The sequence below is a fragment of the Panthera uncia genome (genome assembly GCF_023721935.1).
Source record: "Panthera uncia isolate 11264 chromosome A1 unlocalized genomic scaffold, Puncia_PCG_1.0 HiC_scaffold_16, whole genome shotgun sequence".
In the NCBI taxonomy this organism is placed as follows: Eukaryota; Metazoa; Chordata; class Mammalia; order Carnivora; family Felidae; genus Panthera; species Panthera uncia.
This window is the reverse complement of record NW_026057576.1, coordinates 34,508,517-34,527,962: the sequence shown is the minus strand read 5'-3', so window position 1 is coordinate 34,527,962 and position 19,446 is coordinate 34,508,517. Positions and strand designations below refer to the sequence as shown.

Here is a 19,446-nt window from a genome sequence, read left to right as displayed (position 1 = left end):
TATTTTTATATCCATGTTCTTTAAAAGATTTGTATCTTTTTTATATTCTTTGATAATAGTTCACAAACTGTCCTTTTGCTGCTGAATGCCTTACTCACATGGATCTATCCTTGCTTTTACAGAGAGAAGAGAAGAGGAAGATTTGGAAGAGAAGAAAGCTATTAAGAAAAAAATTAAAGAGCTTAAATTTTTAGATTCTAAAATTGCCCAGAACCTTTGTACGTATCAAACTTCAATACTATTACATTAGCAAAACACTGGAGGTGGTTCCTTTAAATTATTTCTTTATGACTTGTTTTTCATTTTATGTTATTTTAATATTTTATTATTTGCATAATAACTTCAAAGATAATTCATTTAAGCAAATGATGGGTTAAATTTTTCAAAATGTAATGTACTTTAGGAAAAAAGCTAAGGAAAGGATTTAGAATGAAAGTATATGTTGTATAGCTGAATAAAAAAAAGGCTATCCTTTGTCTAAGCATATAAATAACAAGGAATTTGGGTGACAACATCATATTTTAAAAAATAGTAGTGGATTATTTCTTTTATACCTCTGAATCTCTATTATTTTTGATACTTGATCACACACAAAAGAGGTTGGAATATTAATGGAAATTAGGATGATGAGAAAAATGAATTCCATTATCCCATGTGAGCAGTTCAAAGCCTTTCCTCAAAAGTAATGACTGGAAATATTTTAGATTTAATTACTGTTACAGGAGCTAAATACTTAGCATTGAATTGTCTTTCTGACTGAATGGGAGAAGAGGGCAAAGAGTTTTGCTTCTAACTCATTTCTAACTGCAACTTAAATACATCAAAGATAGTTTGCTTGGAACTGAGATAATAGGATATGTATGTTATTTTCTGATGTTATGAGAGGGATGCAATGTGGAGAATCTAGAGGCATGAAAAGTTAACATGGCTTTTAGTCTTCCTTTCAATTATTACATGCCTCAAGAGAGCTTTTAGCAAGTATTGGAACAAAAATTCTTTGGTGAGAGGATAAAGATCCATGCTATTGATTAAAGAGGGAATTATGTTAGAGGCAGTAAGTGTGAAAGACAGAGTTGACATTCCTTTTGTGAAAGTTTTGCGATCTCCTTTCTTTCCTGCTTACTCTGACAGAGGGCCACCCCTTTTCTGCAGTGTAGGTATGCCAAGATCCACATGGATAGTGTGTAGACGTTAATGCTATTGGCCAAGATATTGCTCTCTGTTTCTGGGGCACAAGTTGATACCTTTGAAGTTAGATGTCATCATGTGACTTGCTTGGGCCAATGATAGTATAAGCGGAGATGAGATAGCTTTTGTGTGGGAGCATTTATTGGTGGTGTGAGAAACTCCAGTGCCCTTTCCCCTGCACCCTGTATGGCAGTCACAATGGTGTCTATCACCCTGATGAGAAGATCACAAGTATCAGGGCTCTGTCTTTCTGATGTGTAATGGACATGCAGTCTGAATTAGAGATAATTTACGTGTATGTGTATGTGTGTGCATGATTAGACTATTGAGATTTGGGGGACTGTTACATGATACAGGCATTTCAGGGAATTTTCCCCCTTAAAGGAACATTGTCTGGCTTCAAAGCATTATTAACTTAGATAATGACAAAAAAATTATATTCTCTGTGATGTGAAAAACATAGATTTTCTTGAAAAGTGTCTATGACCCAGATTACAAATTCCTAGTCTAGACTCTAAACAGCCTTGTTAGGGGTCCTGGAGAAGTACCAATTCAAATGGATTTTTTTTTTTTTTTTTTTTCTAATTTTAAGGGAAAGAGAGAGAGGGAGTGAGCAGAGGAGCGTCAGAGAGAGAGGGGGAGCAAGAGAATCCGAAGCAGGCTCCGCACAGTGTGGAGCCAGATGCGGTGATTGACCTTAGGAACTGTGAGGTCGTGACCTGAGCTGTAATCAAGTTGGACACTTAACCGACTGTGCCATCCAGGCGCCCTTTACATAGAATTCTTTTTAGATGAGTCAGTCATAATAAGTTAGCTTAAATATCTATCTCAAAGTTGAATAATTGACTTCAGTATTATTTATATATGACAGAACACGTGCTAAATGGGATTTCAAATTTAATTGCATTGGTTAATAATTATTGATTACCTTTCTGTGTTCTAAATTTGGCCCTTTAATCTTAACTACAACCCTATCACATAGGTAGTAGCATTGATGTTGCAGATGGGTATAACCGTTCAGTGACTTGAATAAGGTTGCCTGTTTTGAAAATAATAGGTATAGCATACACTATTCCTGTTTAGAGATAACAGAATCACATTTTCATGGAGAAGGATATTGTTTGTCTTTTTTGCTTTAGCTGAATATATGGAAAAAAAAATATATATATATATACTCTTTTAATTATTAAACACATTTTAAAGTATAATATTGAAAAGTCCAGAATTTATGCCATTCATATTATGATGTAATCCATTCCTGGATTATTCTTGCCCTCTCTGATTGTAGCAAGTGTTATGATTTAAGCTTTAAGAAGCTTTAGCAACCTATAATCTTGACCATAATTATAATCTGGTTCACAGCTGTTTTTTGTCTTTGAAATTCAGTCTTTTGAGATACTGAATTGTGGGAAGAGTCTTGTGATAGAACAAGACAGAGTCTTGCCACTTAGAAATCTGCAATACATTCTCTTAGATTTCTCTTAACTGAAATATTTGATAGAATTTTGAGGAAAGGATGTAAAATCTACTCCCTTATTTACCTATTTATTCAAAAGTATGTTAGGTTCCCTATGTTTGAGTTCATAAAGGTTTTGGCAGAGACCCTGCGCTGAGCATAAAAGAATTCCAGGCACTCGAGGATCAAGAGAGGCCTCAGGAGTTTTACAAGGTTCATATGCTTCACCAGATTTTTGGAATATTAGAGCTCTAAAGGGAGGAACCCTGGAATCTATGAATTAATGTAAAGATTTAAATATTTATAAGTTCTCTTGAAGAAAACATGTGTGACTGGTTCCAAAATCTGCACACTTTACATTTCTTCACTGAACTCAAAGCTTCCAGTGGGACCTATATAGTCACATTTTGAAGGATAAGATGTGTGTTAGTAAAAATATTCACTTTAATGGGTCTTTTGGAGGCTTTAAATGAGTATCTCCTATCCTCAGTAACTTCTAATTTGTTTTTTAAAGATCTATGCTTGTCTTCTGAATTGGGTGTTATGCATTAGGCCATTTTCAACTTTTCTGTCATTTTTTTTCCCCCTTAGAGCAAATGTTTGCCAGAAATCTTATTCATAAACTATAAAAAAAATTGTTCAGTCTTTATAGATATAGGTGTTTAATGTGCATGTTATTTTAACTGTAGAATATTAATACTGGAAGGCAGAGAATGAATTACAAATATAGATGAAAGTAAAGGAATAAATGATGTCCATTCACACAGTAAACCCTTCTGTTAACATTTTTATCTTTTTATATAGTTGTTACTATATTAGTTATGCATGTTGTGTTATTTATGTTTACTTCTGTTATTGTACTTACATAAATGTGCAAGTGAGATCATAGTAGGTTTTTATCTGCAGTTTTGTTGTTTTTTTTATCTCCACGACCACCTTCACTTCTAACACCAGTTAAGTTTGGGGGTCTCCAAGACCAATCTTAAGTATGATGGTTTATTGGAAGGACTCACAGAAATGACTGAAAACTCTTTGATTTATGATTAAACAGTACAGATTAAAATCAGCCAAGGAAAGAGGCACATGGGGAGGTGTCTAGGAGAGTTTGGAGCACGAAATTTTCACCCATGGACATCTCTAGCTTCTCCCAGCAATGATGTGTAATAATAGTCACAGATTATTGCCAACCAGGGAGGCTCACTTAAGCCTTGGTGTCCAATGTTTTTACTGGTTCTTGGTTTTGGGTGAACCTGACCCAAAACTGTGTGACTGACCTTGGTTTTCAGACCCTCGGGAGGACAGGTTAATACTGTGTGACCCAAAATCCCCACCATAACTCACATTATTAGCATAGACTGTTAGTGTGACCCAGTGTCCCCAGTAAACATAGAAACTCTTATCAGGCAGGACATTCCCAGGGCTTTTGAGAGTAGCTCCCAGGAGCCAGACCTCACTTGATTAAGCTTAATCTGTTACCACACAGTATGCCACCCTTTTTCCCCATGCATTTTGTTTCCATATTATTCATTTAAAATTATTTTAATTGTTTTTGTTATGACCTATTATCAGAGAATATAGAAAATGCATGTTACATTTAATGATATAAATCAAACACCTACAGCTAAAGAAATAGAACATGACTCATACTTTAAAGACTTACATATGACCTTTTCCAATTTTATATCCCTTCCTATGAGAAGTTACCATTCTCTTAAATCTTGGTTTAAATATTTCCTTCCTTTTATTTATAGTTTTACCAACCATGTGCATATTCCTAAATAAGCTGTTTAGTTTTTAACTGACTGACTTTTATATAAACAGCATCATATCATATTAATGCATCTGGCTGTAGTATATTCATTTTTATTGCCATTTTTAACACATTCTTTGACTGTTACACTTTATTCATTTAACCCTTGATTGACTTCTGTGTTGTTTTTCATTTTTGGTGGTACTAAGGCAAGGTGTGGCAAACTATGGCCTTCAGGCTAAATCTTGCCCATTGTCTGTTAAGACACAGTCTACCAGAGCTTAGCCAGGACATTTGTGTACATAATGTCTGTGGGTGCTTCTGTGCTCCAATAGCACAGTTGAGTAGTTGTGACAGAGCCTGAATAGCTTAGAAAACCTAAAATAATGGCTATGTGACTCTCAGCAGAAAAAGTTAGGTGACTCCGCCTCTAAGTATATATCTGGGCAGCGTTTGTACCAATTTATTCTTCCACCATCAACGCCTGAATGTTCCTACTTCCTAACCTTACCAATGCCTCGTGTTTTGCAAGGTTCTAGAGTGGCTTAAAAAAAATATATTTGGAATTTGTTGGGCCTTCGTGTTGTTGATGATTTGTGTCTCTTTATAATTCTGGAATATTCTGACATTTTCTCTTCAGATAAGATTTCTTTCAACTCTGTTCTTTTTTGTGATTTCCCTTTGTAAATCCAAGTAGACATTTTTAAGGTATCTTTACTTATCTTCTGTATCTCTTAATCAACTATTTTTCCATCTCTTTAAATTTGTGTTTTGGATTGCTTTTTTGCCTGTGGTCTTTCATGTCCTCAATTTTCTCTTTATATTATATCTAATCGATACATTGAGTTTTCGATGTCATTAGTGTATGTGTGTATATATATTTTTTACTTTCAAAAAGTAAAAAATCCTCCAAATCTTGTTTCTTTTTAGTAATCTTTTTCTTTTTCCCTTGGCCATTATTTCAATCTTTCCTTGAATATTTTTTTCTCCCAGGATTTCTGTTTTCCTTCCTTTAAGGATAGCTCAGAAATGGATTTAAGATTTAAATACATGCACACACTTATGTATATTTTTTAGATATTTCAAGGGTTTCTTTTTTATTCTTGAGTTATAGCTGACACACAATGTTACATTAGTTTCAGTTGTACAGCATAATGATTGGACAGCACTATACCTAATGCTATGCTAAGGATATTTCTTGATTGAGATCCAAAATATCCTTTTTCGGGAGGAGGAAGTAGATAATTCCAGGGCATCTCTCCACTTTGTCTTAGTGGCTGAAATATGTAAAAGTATAATTTTTCTTTCTCTCCATGACTGTGTTATGCCTCAGAGTAATTTTATCCTTTGATCTTTGTATTAAATGTTATAATCTTTTCTATATCTTCTTGTTGTATCCATAGACTAGGTTTCTTGAGTAGAATTTATTGCTTCTCAAAGGGAATTAATAATTTCAAAGATTCTGATTAATCTTACTAATCCTACAGAATTTGCAATTCAGGTGTATTTTAACACTTTGCCTTCTCAGTTTGCTTACTCCTAAGGTTTAACACATTATTACATATTATTAGTTTTGTTTTTTTCTCTTATTCTTTTAATTAAAGTTACATATATTTTTTAAGATTATATTTTTTGAGAGAGACAGATAGCATGAGCGGGGAGGGTCAGAGACATCTCATGAACCTTGAGATGATGACCTGAGCAAAGATCAAGACTCAGATGTTTAATCTGAGCCACCCAGGTGCCCATAAGGTTATATACATTTTGCTCATTTTCCTTTTTAGACCTCAGGGTATTCTAAATGAAGAAAAAAAATGCTTTGCTTTTTGGGGCAGATTTATCCCCTCAGCTTCCTTATTTTTTAATTGTTTAAGGTGCTTTGACTTGTTCTCCTTTTATATTGTCAGAGATCACTCTTTTCACATATTTTCCAACAACTTATATGACTAAGATGTTCTCTTACCATAAAGGAGCTAAATTGTCATGTTAAATTTATTTTAGTATTTGTTTTTGTTAATATTTACATTTAATTCTGCAATCATAAGCAACTGGTTTTGTACATGATGTATGTATTTAGGTTTTGTTCTCTTCCCATTAATTATTTACTGATGACCTCTTTGAGATCATATAGTTACTATATTTTTTGCTTTTCAGCGTCTACTACAGGGTTTTTATTTTGTAATTTCATTAATCTGTTTTGTAATAACATTTAGATATTTTATTCCATTTGTTGGTATACTAAGGATTATACCCATCCATAATTTCTAGCACTATTATCCCTTATTTATAACTATTTGAGTTCAGAAATGTATCAGTGAAGCTGGTGTTGATGTTGAACATGTTGTTCATCTGTAAATGATACATGGTGTCCTCAGGTATATGGAAGCCTAAAGATAGCCTTTAAAAAGAAGATCATGTTTTCTAAATCTTGTAAAAAATACTGTCTGTGAAAAGACCTACAGACAAGATGACATAAGTTCAGCATATAAAATAAATGGTAGCGGTAGCAAGTTCTGAGTATGACATCACAGAGTGACATCTGTCACTGAAGAAGAGACACATTAATAGTAGATCAAGGGGGGAAACGGCAAAAGCATTAAATCTAATACTATGAAAATATCCTTATTTACCTCAGTAGCTTTTGAGAAGATCACTGTGGTTTAATATTAGACATATGAGATATTAGAAAAAAATGTAAATAATGTTGGAATTTTCAGTAATAATATATTACCCAATATAATCTATTTGTATGGTTTCCCAGGAAAATTTGTTTTCCAATATTCGGTATTCAAGCTTCAGTTACATATAAAGGCTATTTTTCTGGCATATTGTCTATAATGTTTTTAAAGAGCAAAGTGCTATTATAACTTGCAATAGTGTAAATGCACTACTCGCCAGTTTTCTTAAAATATTTTTTTCTGAACTATTTAGTAGAGCTGCAGGATATTATAAAACCTAATAATACACATGTTTAGACAAAAATTATATGTGCATATTGGAGTTTTATGGTTCTTTTCATTCCAATGTAATATTTTTATAGTGTACCAAATATATTTCAGTTTTGTTTTTTTTTTATCACATGAAAATTGGCACCATTCCTGTGATAGGCTAATAACTAAGCATTAAAAATCAACTTTGGAACCAGCATAATAATAAAGGGCTGTTGCTTAAATACTAGTTCTAAAACTAGAGTAGAAAATGTGCTAATGAAAATTTCTCCCATAGTCATTATATTTAATCCTTAAAGTCTCTCATTTTATGAATTATTTTTGATTTTATACATAGAACTACATCTCAAATTCTTTTCTTCTCTTACTCATTATGAACCTTTTTCTCCCCCTTTTAGCAATCTTCTTGAGCTCTTTTCGGGTGCCATATGAGGAAATCAAAATGATGATATTGGAAGTGGATGAAACACAGTTGGCAGAGTCTATGATTCAGGTAAACAAACTGGCAGAGAGCTTAAATTCCAATATTTCATTGCAAGCTTCTCATTAAATACAAATCTGTAAGTGAAGCAAAATTCTTAAACCAAATCATTCAACTGGAAAATCATTGCTGCATAATTAGTTTTAGCATAACTTCTGCTTTGCCAGGAGATAAAACTCTGCATCTTTTCTTAACTGCAACTAAATATAATGCTATCAAAATGATTACATTTCAATTATTTTAAATGACTGTTTTTGAAAGGCAAATTGTTTAATTCAACATGTATGTTTTTGTTTTTGTTACAGTTAAGGTTAGTAATATGCGACTTAAAGTTTATTTGTATAATCCTTTCAGAATATGTTTTTATTAGGCTCTTACCTTGTAAAGTTGCATTATGATTCAGTGCAGAAGATTGAGGGACTTTTCTCTTCATTTAGAGTCACCTTTATTAACCACCCTTCCTTGAGTCATTTGTGTTCCTACGAGTACTAGAAATTGTGGGCATAGCATTCTGAATTCATTCAGGAGGCTGCCAGATTTTTTTTTTTTTTTTTCAACGTTTTTTTTTATTTATTTTTGGGACAGAGAGAGACAGAGCATGAACAGGGGAGGGGCAGAGAGAGAGGGAGACACAGAATCGGAAACAGGCTCCAGGCTCCGAGCCATCAGCCCAGAGCCTGACGCGGGGCTCGAACTCACAGACCGCGAGATCGTGACCTGGCTGAAGTCGGACGCTTAACCGACTGCGCCACCCAGGCGCCCCGGCTGCCAGATTTTTTAAATGGTGTCTACCCACAGTATTATTTAAGGAATGCTAGCGTGGTGCCAGAGTTATTTGCTGAATTCCACATAAGACATCAATAATGCGTGTCTTGATAAACTGTAAAATCAGAGTATCAAACCACAAATTATATAGGAAGAGAATAATATCTTCAGTTTACTATCTTTCATTCTTATAGTGGATGTACTTAGAAAAATGGCTTTTTAGCAATAAAAAGAAACCAGAGATTATTTGTTAGTGTGAACACATGTTTAAAATTATTTTGGACATTTAATCCATCAATGAATGGTATCTTGGAAAGTTTTGGGTTTTGCTTCTCCTATCTTGTCTTCCCAAGGTGGTTGCGATATAATCCCAGTAGAGGTTTGTGCTGTGAGTAGCTGAGACTCATATACACCTGATTCAGTAACTCTTCCCTGAGCCTTTTTTCTCTAAGCACTTTCTTTTTACTAGGTTTTTGTCTTTGTTAACTGTTGATCGTAAATGTGCCTTGTTGTTGGGAGTAAATTTCATGCTCCTTAAAGAAAATTTTTCTGCTTCATACATGTTTGTATTTTTTTTTTTTTTGATGCATTTATTGAATTTTTACAGAGTAGCTTTTAACTTGATTACACGAATGTTTTGGATATTCATGTGGATTTTGTGTGTAGAGATGGGAAATTTGCATTTTTAAATTCATGTCCAAAGAACATCCAGTTCCATATATTTTCTTAATATATTAGTTTTCTATTGCTGCTGTAACAATTCACCATAAATTCAGTAGCTTAAAATAACACAAATTTATTAGTCTCCATTTCCGTTGAACAGAAATCTGGCATGTGTCTTATTGCGCTAAAGTCCAGGTGTTGGCAGGCTTGCCTTCCTTTCTATAGGATTTAAAAAAAAAAAATCCCTTTCTTTATCTTTCCTGGCTCCTCATGGCTTCCCACATTCCTTGGCTTGGGACACTTTTCTTCAACTTTCAAAGGATATTGACTCTCTTCTTTTTTCCGTGGTCACATCTCCTTCTCGCTCCATGTTCTGTCTCTCTCTTCCACTTTTAAGGACCTTTGTGGTCCTTTAAGGACCTTCTGCAGTTCTGATAATCTAGGGAAATTTCCCCTATTTTAAAGTCAGCTGATAACAACCTTAATTTCCCTTTGCCACATATCCTAATATTTTTACAAGTTTTGGGGATTAGGTGTGGACATCTTGAGTGGTGTGGTTCAGGTCATCGTTCTGCCTGCCACACCTACTACATGTAAAACCCATCTCGGGAATTTAAAATCGAAAAATTTAGTTTGGACATTTATATGCTGATTAAAAAATAAGAATTCCGTGCTATTTGAAGTCTCAAATTAATTTTATTTATTTCAGTTTATTTATTCATTTTGAGAGAGAGAGGGAGGGAGAGTCCAAGTGGGGAGGGGCAGAGAGATAGGGGGAGAGAGAATCCCAAGCTGGATCTCCAACCTCCCGCATGGGGCTCGAACTCACGAAAAATGAGATCATGACCTGAGCTGAAATCAAAAGCTGGATGCTTAACTGACTGAGCCACCCAGGTGCCCCTCTTAAATTAAATAAAAAAATAGGTTCCTAATTGTAAAGTGAAGAACTGCTTATTTTTCACAGGGTACAGGGAAAACCTTACTTTATAATAATCATCATTTTGGTAAGCTATGTTCACAGTCACGATTTTGTTTTGGCATATCTAGTTACTCATTCATATATAACCAGATGTCAGTAGTATGTCATTTTTGATGTCATCCTTCTAACTTATTCTCTCCCCGTTTGCCTTCACTTGTCTTTTATTAATTAGTTCATTTAGCATCTATTTTTTTATTACCCCCCCCCCCCCCCATGTGCAGGGCATTGTGGTCGGTTCAATTAAACATCGATTTTGCCTTTCTGGGATATTTAGTTGGACAAGTGAAATGATGTGTGTGTGTGTGTGTGTGTGTGTGTGTGTGTGTGTAAAATTATAATACAAGGTACACATGGCTGTATCAAGACTTTTTTTTTTTTGGTATAGATTAGATGATGGGTTAAGGGAGTGCTGTGCATGTGTGGAGGTGAGGGTACGTGTGTGTGTGTGTGTGTGTGTAGGTGAGGGTACTTCAGGACTGAATACAGTATGGATGTAGAAAAGGCAATAGGGCTCTGTGACTAATATGTAGCAAAGGTCAGTTATTCTGGCACTAGTAATACTCTGAGCTGTGAGGGAAAAGCTGTGGGTATGTGGGCAACTGTGAAGAGTTGGTTTAGTCTGAAAGGACCTTAGGATTTATGGAAGGTTGGTAACTTTGGTAAAGAGACACAGGAAGTTTGGGCCTGTATTCTTAGAAATCATTATAGTTTCATTACTCTACAAAGCAAAAATAAAGAGGTGAAAAATTAATAAATACATGATAAAAGATTATATATTAACTCATAATATTTAAGGGGATTTGATGGTCATCTACAAGGATACTGAAGAAATTCAGAAACCTGATTATAAATAACTCAATCCAGCTGTTAGCTAGAATGGTTAAAAGAAACACAAATAACCAGGTCTTTTGGCTTCAGGCAATTTTAATAAGAGAAATTTCTATTTATATGGAAAAATCCTCTACTTGCATTGTTTTTATTCAGTTGGTAGTATTAATAGTAAATACTTTTGTTAGGGATGATCTTAAATTGCCACTTTTTTTGTTTGTTTTTGGCCAGTCAACCAAGTTTTTGTCCAAAGGTACACAGTGAGTCCAAAACTTCTTTGATCTAACTAATTTGATAAATAACATTCTCTAACAATGTCTTTAACTAATGACACCTTTGGGGGCGTTTTCCCCATAAATATATAGAGCATGATATAGGCTGAATTATAACTTGTATTGACTTTGGGCTTGAAGACAATATACTGATGCTAAAATTTGGGATTGTGAACACCACTCTTTTTCTTAATTTTAATATCAGGACACTAATTTGTAATGACACTGTTAAAATCAATTACATTTTGATACGGAAGATCTATATAGACTTTGTCCACAAGACTGTATAATCATTACTTTATAACAGGGAAGAAAATTTGTTTACTTGGTCTTCATTGGGAGTGTTTGCCTGACCTTAAGTGTGTGGCTTGGGAAAGACTGTTCATGGACAAAGGAACCAGAATAACCAAGCAAGCCTGTGGTTTCTGGATGGGAGGTGATCCAGGCCAAAGGCAACAGGCACTTAAATTCCTAAAGGATCTCTTCAGGAGCTTTTTATTTGCAAAGTGTATCATTCCATGTCTTTAGTACCTTTTCAAGTTTTCTTCCACATCAGAAAAGTTACTTTGTCTTCATTTTAGAGATACTTTCATTTTTGTTATTAAAACTGTAATCATGTTGATTAAATCTTGCAAGCACTTTCATTAAAGTTCTCTGGATTTCATTTCTTTCTCTTGCCTTTTAGTAGTAATATGATAATTTCTTTTATCACCCTGGATGAAGTGTTAAAATATGTTTGGCTTTGCTTGAATATCTGACATTTAATTCCCTCAATCTGAAATGTAATTGATCACATTTACCCAGGTGAGAAAGCTGTTCCTTTGGTATAGGTGGAGTTTTTCTTTCTCAGTTATATAGCTAATCAAATAAACATTCAGTAGTGCTTGATTTGAATATATAACTCTAGAGAGTAAAGAGGAAAATTGACTGCTTTCAAGATGCAGAGAATGTAGCGTAAAGCTGAGTATAAGGGAGGTTACCTAGAAATAAAACTGAAGACTGACTTTTTTTAGTGGTTTCTTTCCAATAGTTTATTGATGGATTTATCTAGAGTGCAAGAAGCACATTTAGTGAAAATATTTTCTTATGTTTTTAATTTTTAGAACCTAATAAAGCATCTTCCAGATCAAGAACAGTTAAGTTCACTGTCTCAGTTCAAGAGTGACTATAACAACTTATGTGAACCCGAGCAGTTTGCTGTTGTGGTAAGTACTGTCTTTTGGCGTTAACTCTCCTGTGTGGGCATCTTTATACCAGGCAATGCAGGAAAGAAAATGTCAGGCCTTTTCACATCAGGATTGTCCCATAAAGCTTTGAAGCCCATCTTGCTTTTTTTTTTTTTTTTAACCTAAGGATATTTATGGGAAATTATTTTGATTTCAAATATGTATATTGAAACTGTAGCCACAAATGAAGTCCAAGGAGTTTTTAAAAAGTATAAACCTGATTTCTTGTTGTCATTATTGTCAATTTCATGTCAAAATGTAAGATGAAAACTGCACTCCTATGACTGACGAGAGTATTTATGGTTAATGCTGGAGCATCGTAAGCCAACATATTGCAAAAACAGCATCAGTTTCTTGTTGTAATCACTCACTTCCTTTCATCTCCCATGTTAGACTCTGAAATTAGAAGTACAGTCTCCTCCTTGGTGATAAGGGTGAAAAAGGAATACCTTTAAAAAAAAATCTTTGAGACACCTTGATAATCATCTTGTTCCAGCCTCCTATTTTATTTATAGAAGTTGGGGGTCTGCAGAGGTGAAAATTCTTGCCAGTGCTATATATTAGCTGTGTTGCCAACTTAAAATTAAGATTTTTATCGAGCTTGCTTTCTCCTGTTCTTTTCTCCTATCATTACATAATCATTTTGAGGTTGGTTACATTCAGTCATCATGATGATACTGTAGTGTTTTGATTCTTTGTATGTAAGATTATTTTTTTTTCCCTTTCATCTGAAGTTCTATTACCAACCTCCAGGGACATGATGGAATTTGTGTTTGATATAATTGTGAAGATGTGGGTGGCTAACTAAAGGACTGTGACTGCATACCGTATTTTGCATGTTGTTGGCATTTGCTCTTAAACTGCTTAAACTGCTGCCATTTCTTCATAAACCTATTGTCTTCAGCCCTCCCCGCACTACCTTCCTGTACCCTGAGTTCACAAAACTCTGCTTAGCACACATAAGGGGAAGAAAAAGGTGGGGTTTTTCCTATACATAGTCTTACAATTTTTATTATAAAACTTTTAACTTATTTTCTTTACCAAAAAAAAAAAAAACAAACTTTTTTTTTAAACCCAGTTCTCTAGGGTACCATTTTCTTCTTTTTCTCTTTTCTGTATTTCCTTGTTTGCTTTATATTCTATTACCTGATCATTTTGTCTTTCTTTTGCTCCATATTTGATGCTCTACCTGCAATGTCTTCCATTGGGTATAAGTAAGTAAGGGAGAATTTGCATTACATTTTTAACCACAGACTATGCAGAATTTTGGGGCTTTTTTTTTTTTTTTTTTTTGGCCCAACTTTTTTGACTCTTGAAGAAAATTATATAATGTAAAATTATAATATAAAAATATTTCCTATTCACATTAAATCTGAAACACATATAAGCTTAAATGAAAATGTCTATGTAGCAAGTAACTTTTTACATTGCATATCATCACAGGAAAAATGTAAAACTCTTCTCACGTTTTAGTGATTTTCACAGAAGAATGAGCTCAAACTTGCAGTTATTTTAAAATAGGCAGGTTATGTCCGCCTTTGAAAATATGGAGTTCACATCAAAGAGCCATGATTTACAAGCAGTATTCTCGTAGGGGCCAGAAATTTAAATATAGCAATTATATTTCCAGATATTAGTGCCAGAGGTTATAGTTTTGATTTTAAGACAGAGATAGACCACTTCCATTTTAGGACATGTCAACTCAAACTTGACCTTGAATCTACACATTCCATGCCAGGTCATACCTGACTGAAAATGGAATTTAATGTTGAAAGAGTAATGGTATTGAAAAACATCTGCTAGAGACATTATGAACAGTGTTTTATTATATGTTGATTGTGAATGTTCTTGAACCCATTGTTGTACATTCTAGTTTGTGTGGTACTAATGTTTTAAAACATAATTGCTTTGGGGCACCTGGGTGGCTTGGTCAGTTAAGCGTCCGACTTCAGCTCAGGTCATGATCTCACAGTTCGTGAGTTCAAGCCCCGCGTCGGGCTCTGTGCTGACAGCTTGGAGCCTGTTTCGGATTCTGTGTCTCCCTCTCTCTCTGCCCCTCCCCTGTTCATGCTCTGTCTCTCTGTCTCAAAAATAAATAAACGTTAAAAAAAAATTAAAAAAAAATAAAATAAAACATAATTGCTTTAGTGAAGAAAGGAGAAAGTTGACAGGAAAAAACAATAATATATATAGTATGTAGTGTGTGTCTGTGTGTGTGCATCGTCAAATTGTAATGTTCTTCAACTTTACCTTCTTTCAGCTTTTTACCATTCCTAATATGTCTCTCTTTACTTCTTAGATACTTCCCCCCTGCCCAAAGGGGGAGAAACCTGCTTAAAGTTCCAAACAATACTGCAGAATTACCAAAAAACATGATGGGCAAAAATTGTATAATAGTGTGGAATGCCTGCAGATTTTAGTTCTTTCTGGATTAAAAGCTCAGTATTGTTTGCTAGTTCTTTAAATAGCGATATGTTTTCAATTTATCAAGATTACATAAGTAATATGATAGTTTGGTAGTTTCAGGAAACTGATTATAATTATCATGTTTATTTCTATGATTCTCATTATACTGTTTTATTTTATAAGTAATAAACATGTTTGTAGTGAAGATGGGCTATTAACTCCCAAGTAAACTGAACTGCAGATTCCTACATGACTTTGATTTCATAGAAGAGCATTTACTTACTGACTAAACTTAGATTTAAAGTAGTAATCATTTCCACCTAAAAATCATCACCATATCAAAAACAAGGGTAGTCATAGGTTAGGGTAACCTTTGTACCCCCAATAGGGCCAATTCTTGCCTTTTCATTTGTTTTCACCAAAGATAGGCTTACTTTCAGCTCTGTATCATCTTCAGGTTCTGTAACGGTTGATTTCTACATTGTTTTCAATTTAGCAAAATCACTTGAAACTCTACAGTTACACTACTTGTCAGTTTAACTTTTTCTTTTATCCAATTATATAAATTTATTAATGTAATTCATGTGAATTTTAGAATTCTCAGAAAGGTGTGTTCCATTTCAACAAACATAGGAATTTGACACTATGAAATCACCATAGTTGTTTGCATTATATAATCAACTTTAATTCCACTCAAGAATTAGGTAAAACAATAAGCAAAAATCTGCCCCACCAGGAGATTGGAATTTGCTTACATTATTTTCTCTTTGGTAGAAAGGGAATGTACAAAAGTAACACACCCAAAATGCCTGGTAACCAGTGTCAATTAAAGACCAATTAGAATATATAAGATATAACACATAAATTAGAAATATCTTTTACTTTTGTCATGTATTACTTGGATACAACTTTTCAGGACTCTATGTCCTATATAGTGTGTGGTATACAAATAGACTATTGAGAAATACTGTGTCAATATTCATGAAATTGTATGTCCTTGAAGCTTTCTTTCAATCACTAAACCATGTTTGTATTCCCTCCAGGTTTCCAATAATATAGTGTTTCATATGCACTTTATTTCTCCCTTGAAATTGGAAGCAAAAATTTTTAATGCAGACACTATCTCGATTCCTTAAAAAAAAAAAAAAAGTTTTTTAATGAATGAATACTAGATACAGGTCCTTTTATGCTGCTACTAAGGGTTTAGTCACTCATCTATTATTTTAATAATTCAGAATCTTCCTGAACTAGTTTTCTTTGCAATCCTTATGACTTGGACATTGGCCAGTTTGAGCAGGACAGTTCTTAGGTGTTCAAGAGCTGGCCTTGTCTGTGCACTGTAGTCTAGTTGTGATCATAACAGTGGTGGCATTTGGTGGGCTGGTACCTTTTGGAATTGATCTCCGGTGCTGTGAATTCAGGTCCTAATAGTTTAATGGTAGAATTGATTTGTTTTTTGTAGCCGCTTATAGTATACTACCATGTCCTATGTTTTCCAAGAGATTTTGGCGTAGGAAAAGTAATATCCCACCCCAAATCTGAAAAAGTTGTCATTTAATGCTGAGAGACTGAAGATTCTAGTCAAATGGTATTTTAAAGGAGTTCTCTGGGAGGTAGTCTATATCTGTGTCTTTTTGTGTAACTTGAAATGAATGAGACAGTTGGCATGCTGATTCTATTTGTTGGTTTAGGTTCTGGGCAGAGGACACGGAGTACTGACTGATGTGCCTAATTTGAAATATTCTTTTCCCTGGACGGTTCAGGATAAAACTCTTATTGTTGCTGAGAAAGTGGTTTTTATTTGGTGTGCCCTTTCCTCATGCTTTATTCAACTTAATTGTCTGTCAATAAGAAGTGAAAATATATCTCCTAGAAACTCTCACTCATTAAACCAATTGCCCGTCTCTTTTCTTGGATTCCTTCCTTCCCTCCCTCTTTAGCCCTAACACCACCTCACCCCCCCTCCCAAAATATGGCCTATTTACCAAAAGTTGGTTCCCATTGAGTAGAACTTGATTTTAGTTGCATGACATTTTTTTTTTTTTTTTAATATTTGCTGTTTCTTTGATCAGTAAACCATTAGGTAAAATCTCTGTTCTCACATTATCATGGTTTAACTGTGTGAGAAATAAGATATGTGAATATTCAATGGGATCAGAGGCTTAGTTGAAGTTTGGAAAAATGCCTAAAAATTTGCATTTGAAACTTAGTGCAGTAGACTTTCTTTGATTAAAAATTCTAGGTTTTCGAGTATATGTCTCCATATTATTTAATTCCGTTAAGCTGCCTGTTCTTCAAAGGGATCAAATCTTTCATAGGAAGGTTGAATTGAACAAATGTCGTGTTTGTGTACTGTATTTTGAACTGCCACCATTTGGTGTCACTGTAGGGCAGGGCTTTTAAACTTTTTGCAGTAGAGACCTCCATTTTTTTTAATCAAAAAAAAAAAAATGTTGTAGGAAGCTTATGCATATTTCCCTGCATTAAAAATGCCTTGTTTTAAAATATACCCTAATATTCTTGATGTAAAACATTCAAATAACATATAAAAATAGTGAATACAATGTGGAAGTTCCTTGTATCTCACTAACTCACTGCATTCCACACAGAATACAAAATTATTTTTAACATTTTGTTGGATTTCCAATCCTGTTTCTTTGTACTCACAAACGTGTGCGTGTTCATATGAACATTTAGAAAAAAACTATTCTGAAACTTTTTCATTATAAAAAATATGTTTTGGAGATTTTTATTTTCATCATGTACCGGTTTTAGATTCTTATGTGGTATTTCATGGTCTCTAACTATGACTTTTTCTTTTTAACTATTTCCTTAAAAAAATATGGTTGGTTGGAGGGTTTTAAAATAATAATTTTGTATACATCCTTGTGTACATATTTGAATATACTATTCAGAAATATTGTGTCAATATTCATTAAATTGTATGTCCCCAGGGTTCTTGAAAGAGTAACTCTGCTTACATCTTTATGCATTTGAAGGCAGTGTTTTATAGACATTGTGAATAGGGACTCTGGGTTTAAATCCTAGGCCAACCTTATTAGCTGTGTGTTCTTAGGTAGTCGTTTATTTTTCTGTATCTCAATGTCCTCATTTATGAAATGGGATTTTTCCTATTGCTGCTATAATAAATTACCATAACCTTAGTGGCTTCAAACAACAGAAGTTGATTATGTTTTAATTCTGGAAGTCAGAAGTCCAAAATGGGTTATCAGGGCTCCATTCCTTGTGAAGGCAGGGGATTTGTTTCCTTGCTCCAAACTTCTAGAGGCTGCTCACATTCCTTGGCTCATGGTCCGTTGTCATTGTGGCTCTTGTCATCACATCTTCACTGACCCTCTCCTCTCTGTTTATAAGGGCCCTGTGATTATATTGGGCCTACTTGGATAATCCAGGATAATCTCATTTAAAGATTCTTAGTCAAGTCTGCAAAATCCCTTTGCTATGTAAAATAATCTATTCAAAAGCGTTGGGGATTGGTACTTGGTTATACTTGGGGGGTCATTAGTCTGCCAGTCAGAGGGACAGTGATAGTGCCTACCTCCATTGTGTTGTCCTGAGTATTTAAAAATAGTGAATTTGTGTAAATCATCTTGTAATAATAAACTCTTTATATAAAGGTTAGCTTTGTTATTAATACTACTTTTGGAAAAGAGTCCCAGAATTTCAAATGCTAAGTAAAAGGTATTTTTAATCTTGATATTTATTGCCAAACTATCTTTCTAAGAGGAGTGTCAATGTATATTTTTATGAACAATATATGTATGGGTTTTTTTTCTTGTACAATCACCAATATGTAATATTATCCTTTTTCATTTGTTTTTGTGTATTTTTTTACTTTATATTTCTTGGTTATGAGATGAAATTGAAACATTTACTATATATTACTTTTATTTCTTCTTTGAATTGCTTATCCCTATCCTTTGTTTGCCTCTCATCTTTTTTTCCTTCTAGTTGGTAGGAGCTCCTTATGTAATCTATATGATACTCCTTTGTAAATATTTGCAGTTTTTATTTTAAAAACGTTTTTTTAATGTTTGTTTTTGAGACAGAGAGAGGGAGAGAGAGAGAGAGAGCACACGCAGAGGAGGGGCAGAGAGAGGGAGACACAGAATCCAAAGCAGGCTCCAGGCTCTAGGCTCTGAGCTGTTAGCACAGCTCTGCAGCGGGGCTTGAACTCACAGACCTCTAGATCATGACCTGAACTGAAGGGGAGGCTTAACCCATTAAGCCACCCAGATGCCCCTATTTGCAGTTTTTCTTAATACTTCTCACTTATCTCTTTGCTTTTACTTATGATATCTGCTGGATTTTTTTTTGCATTTTTGAAGTTTGGTTTAAAATTTTTTTTAATGTTTGTTTATTTTTGAGAGAGAGAGAGAGAGAGAGAGAGAAACAGCATGCGAGTGGGGGAGAGGCAGAGAGAGAGAGAGAGAGAGAGAGAGAGAGAGAGAGACCTAACCTGA

General features: G+C 34.2%; 1 protein-coding gene across 4 annotated transcripts in view; it reads left to right on the top strand.

The window, feature by feature from the left end:
* The window catches only part of DIAPH3 (diaphanous related formin 3), a 522,043-nt gene that overhangs the window by 225,493 nt on the left and 277,104 nt on the right, over positions 1-19,446 (top strand). For all 4 annotated transcript variants that reach the window (XR_007461112.1, XM_049647035.1, XM_049647034.1 and 1 more), the window contains 3 exons: positions 123-218; positions 7,741-7,835; positions 12,434-12,535. Coding sequence is in view for 3 of the 4 variants with exons in the window: in XM_049647035.1 (XP_049502992.1) it covers positions 123-218; positions 7,741-7,835; positions 12,434-12,535 (293 nt within the window). In the remaining variant the exon portion in view is untranslated. The remainder of the gene's footprint in view (positions 1-122; positions 219-7,740; positions 7,836-12,433; positions 12,536-19,446) is intronic.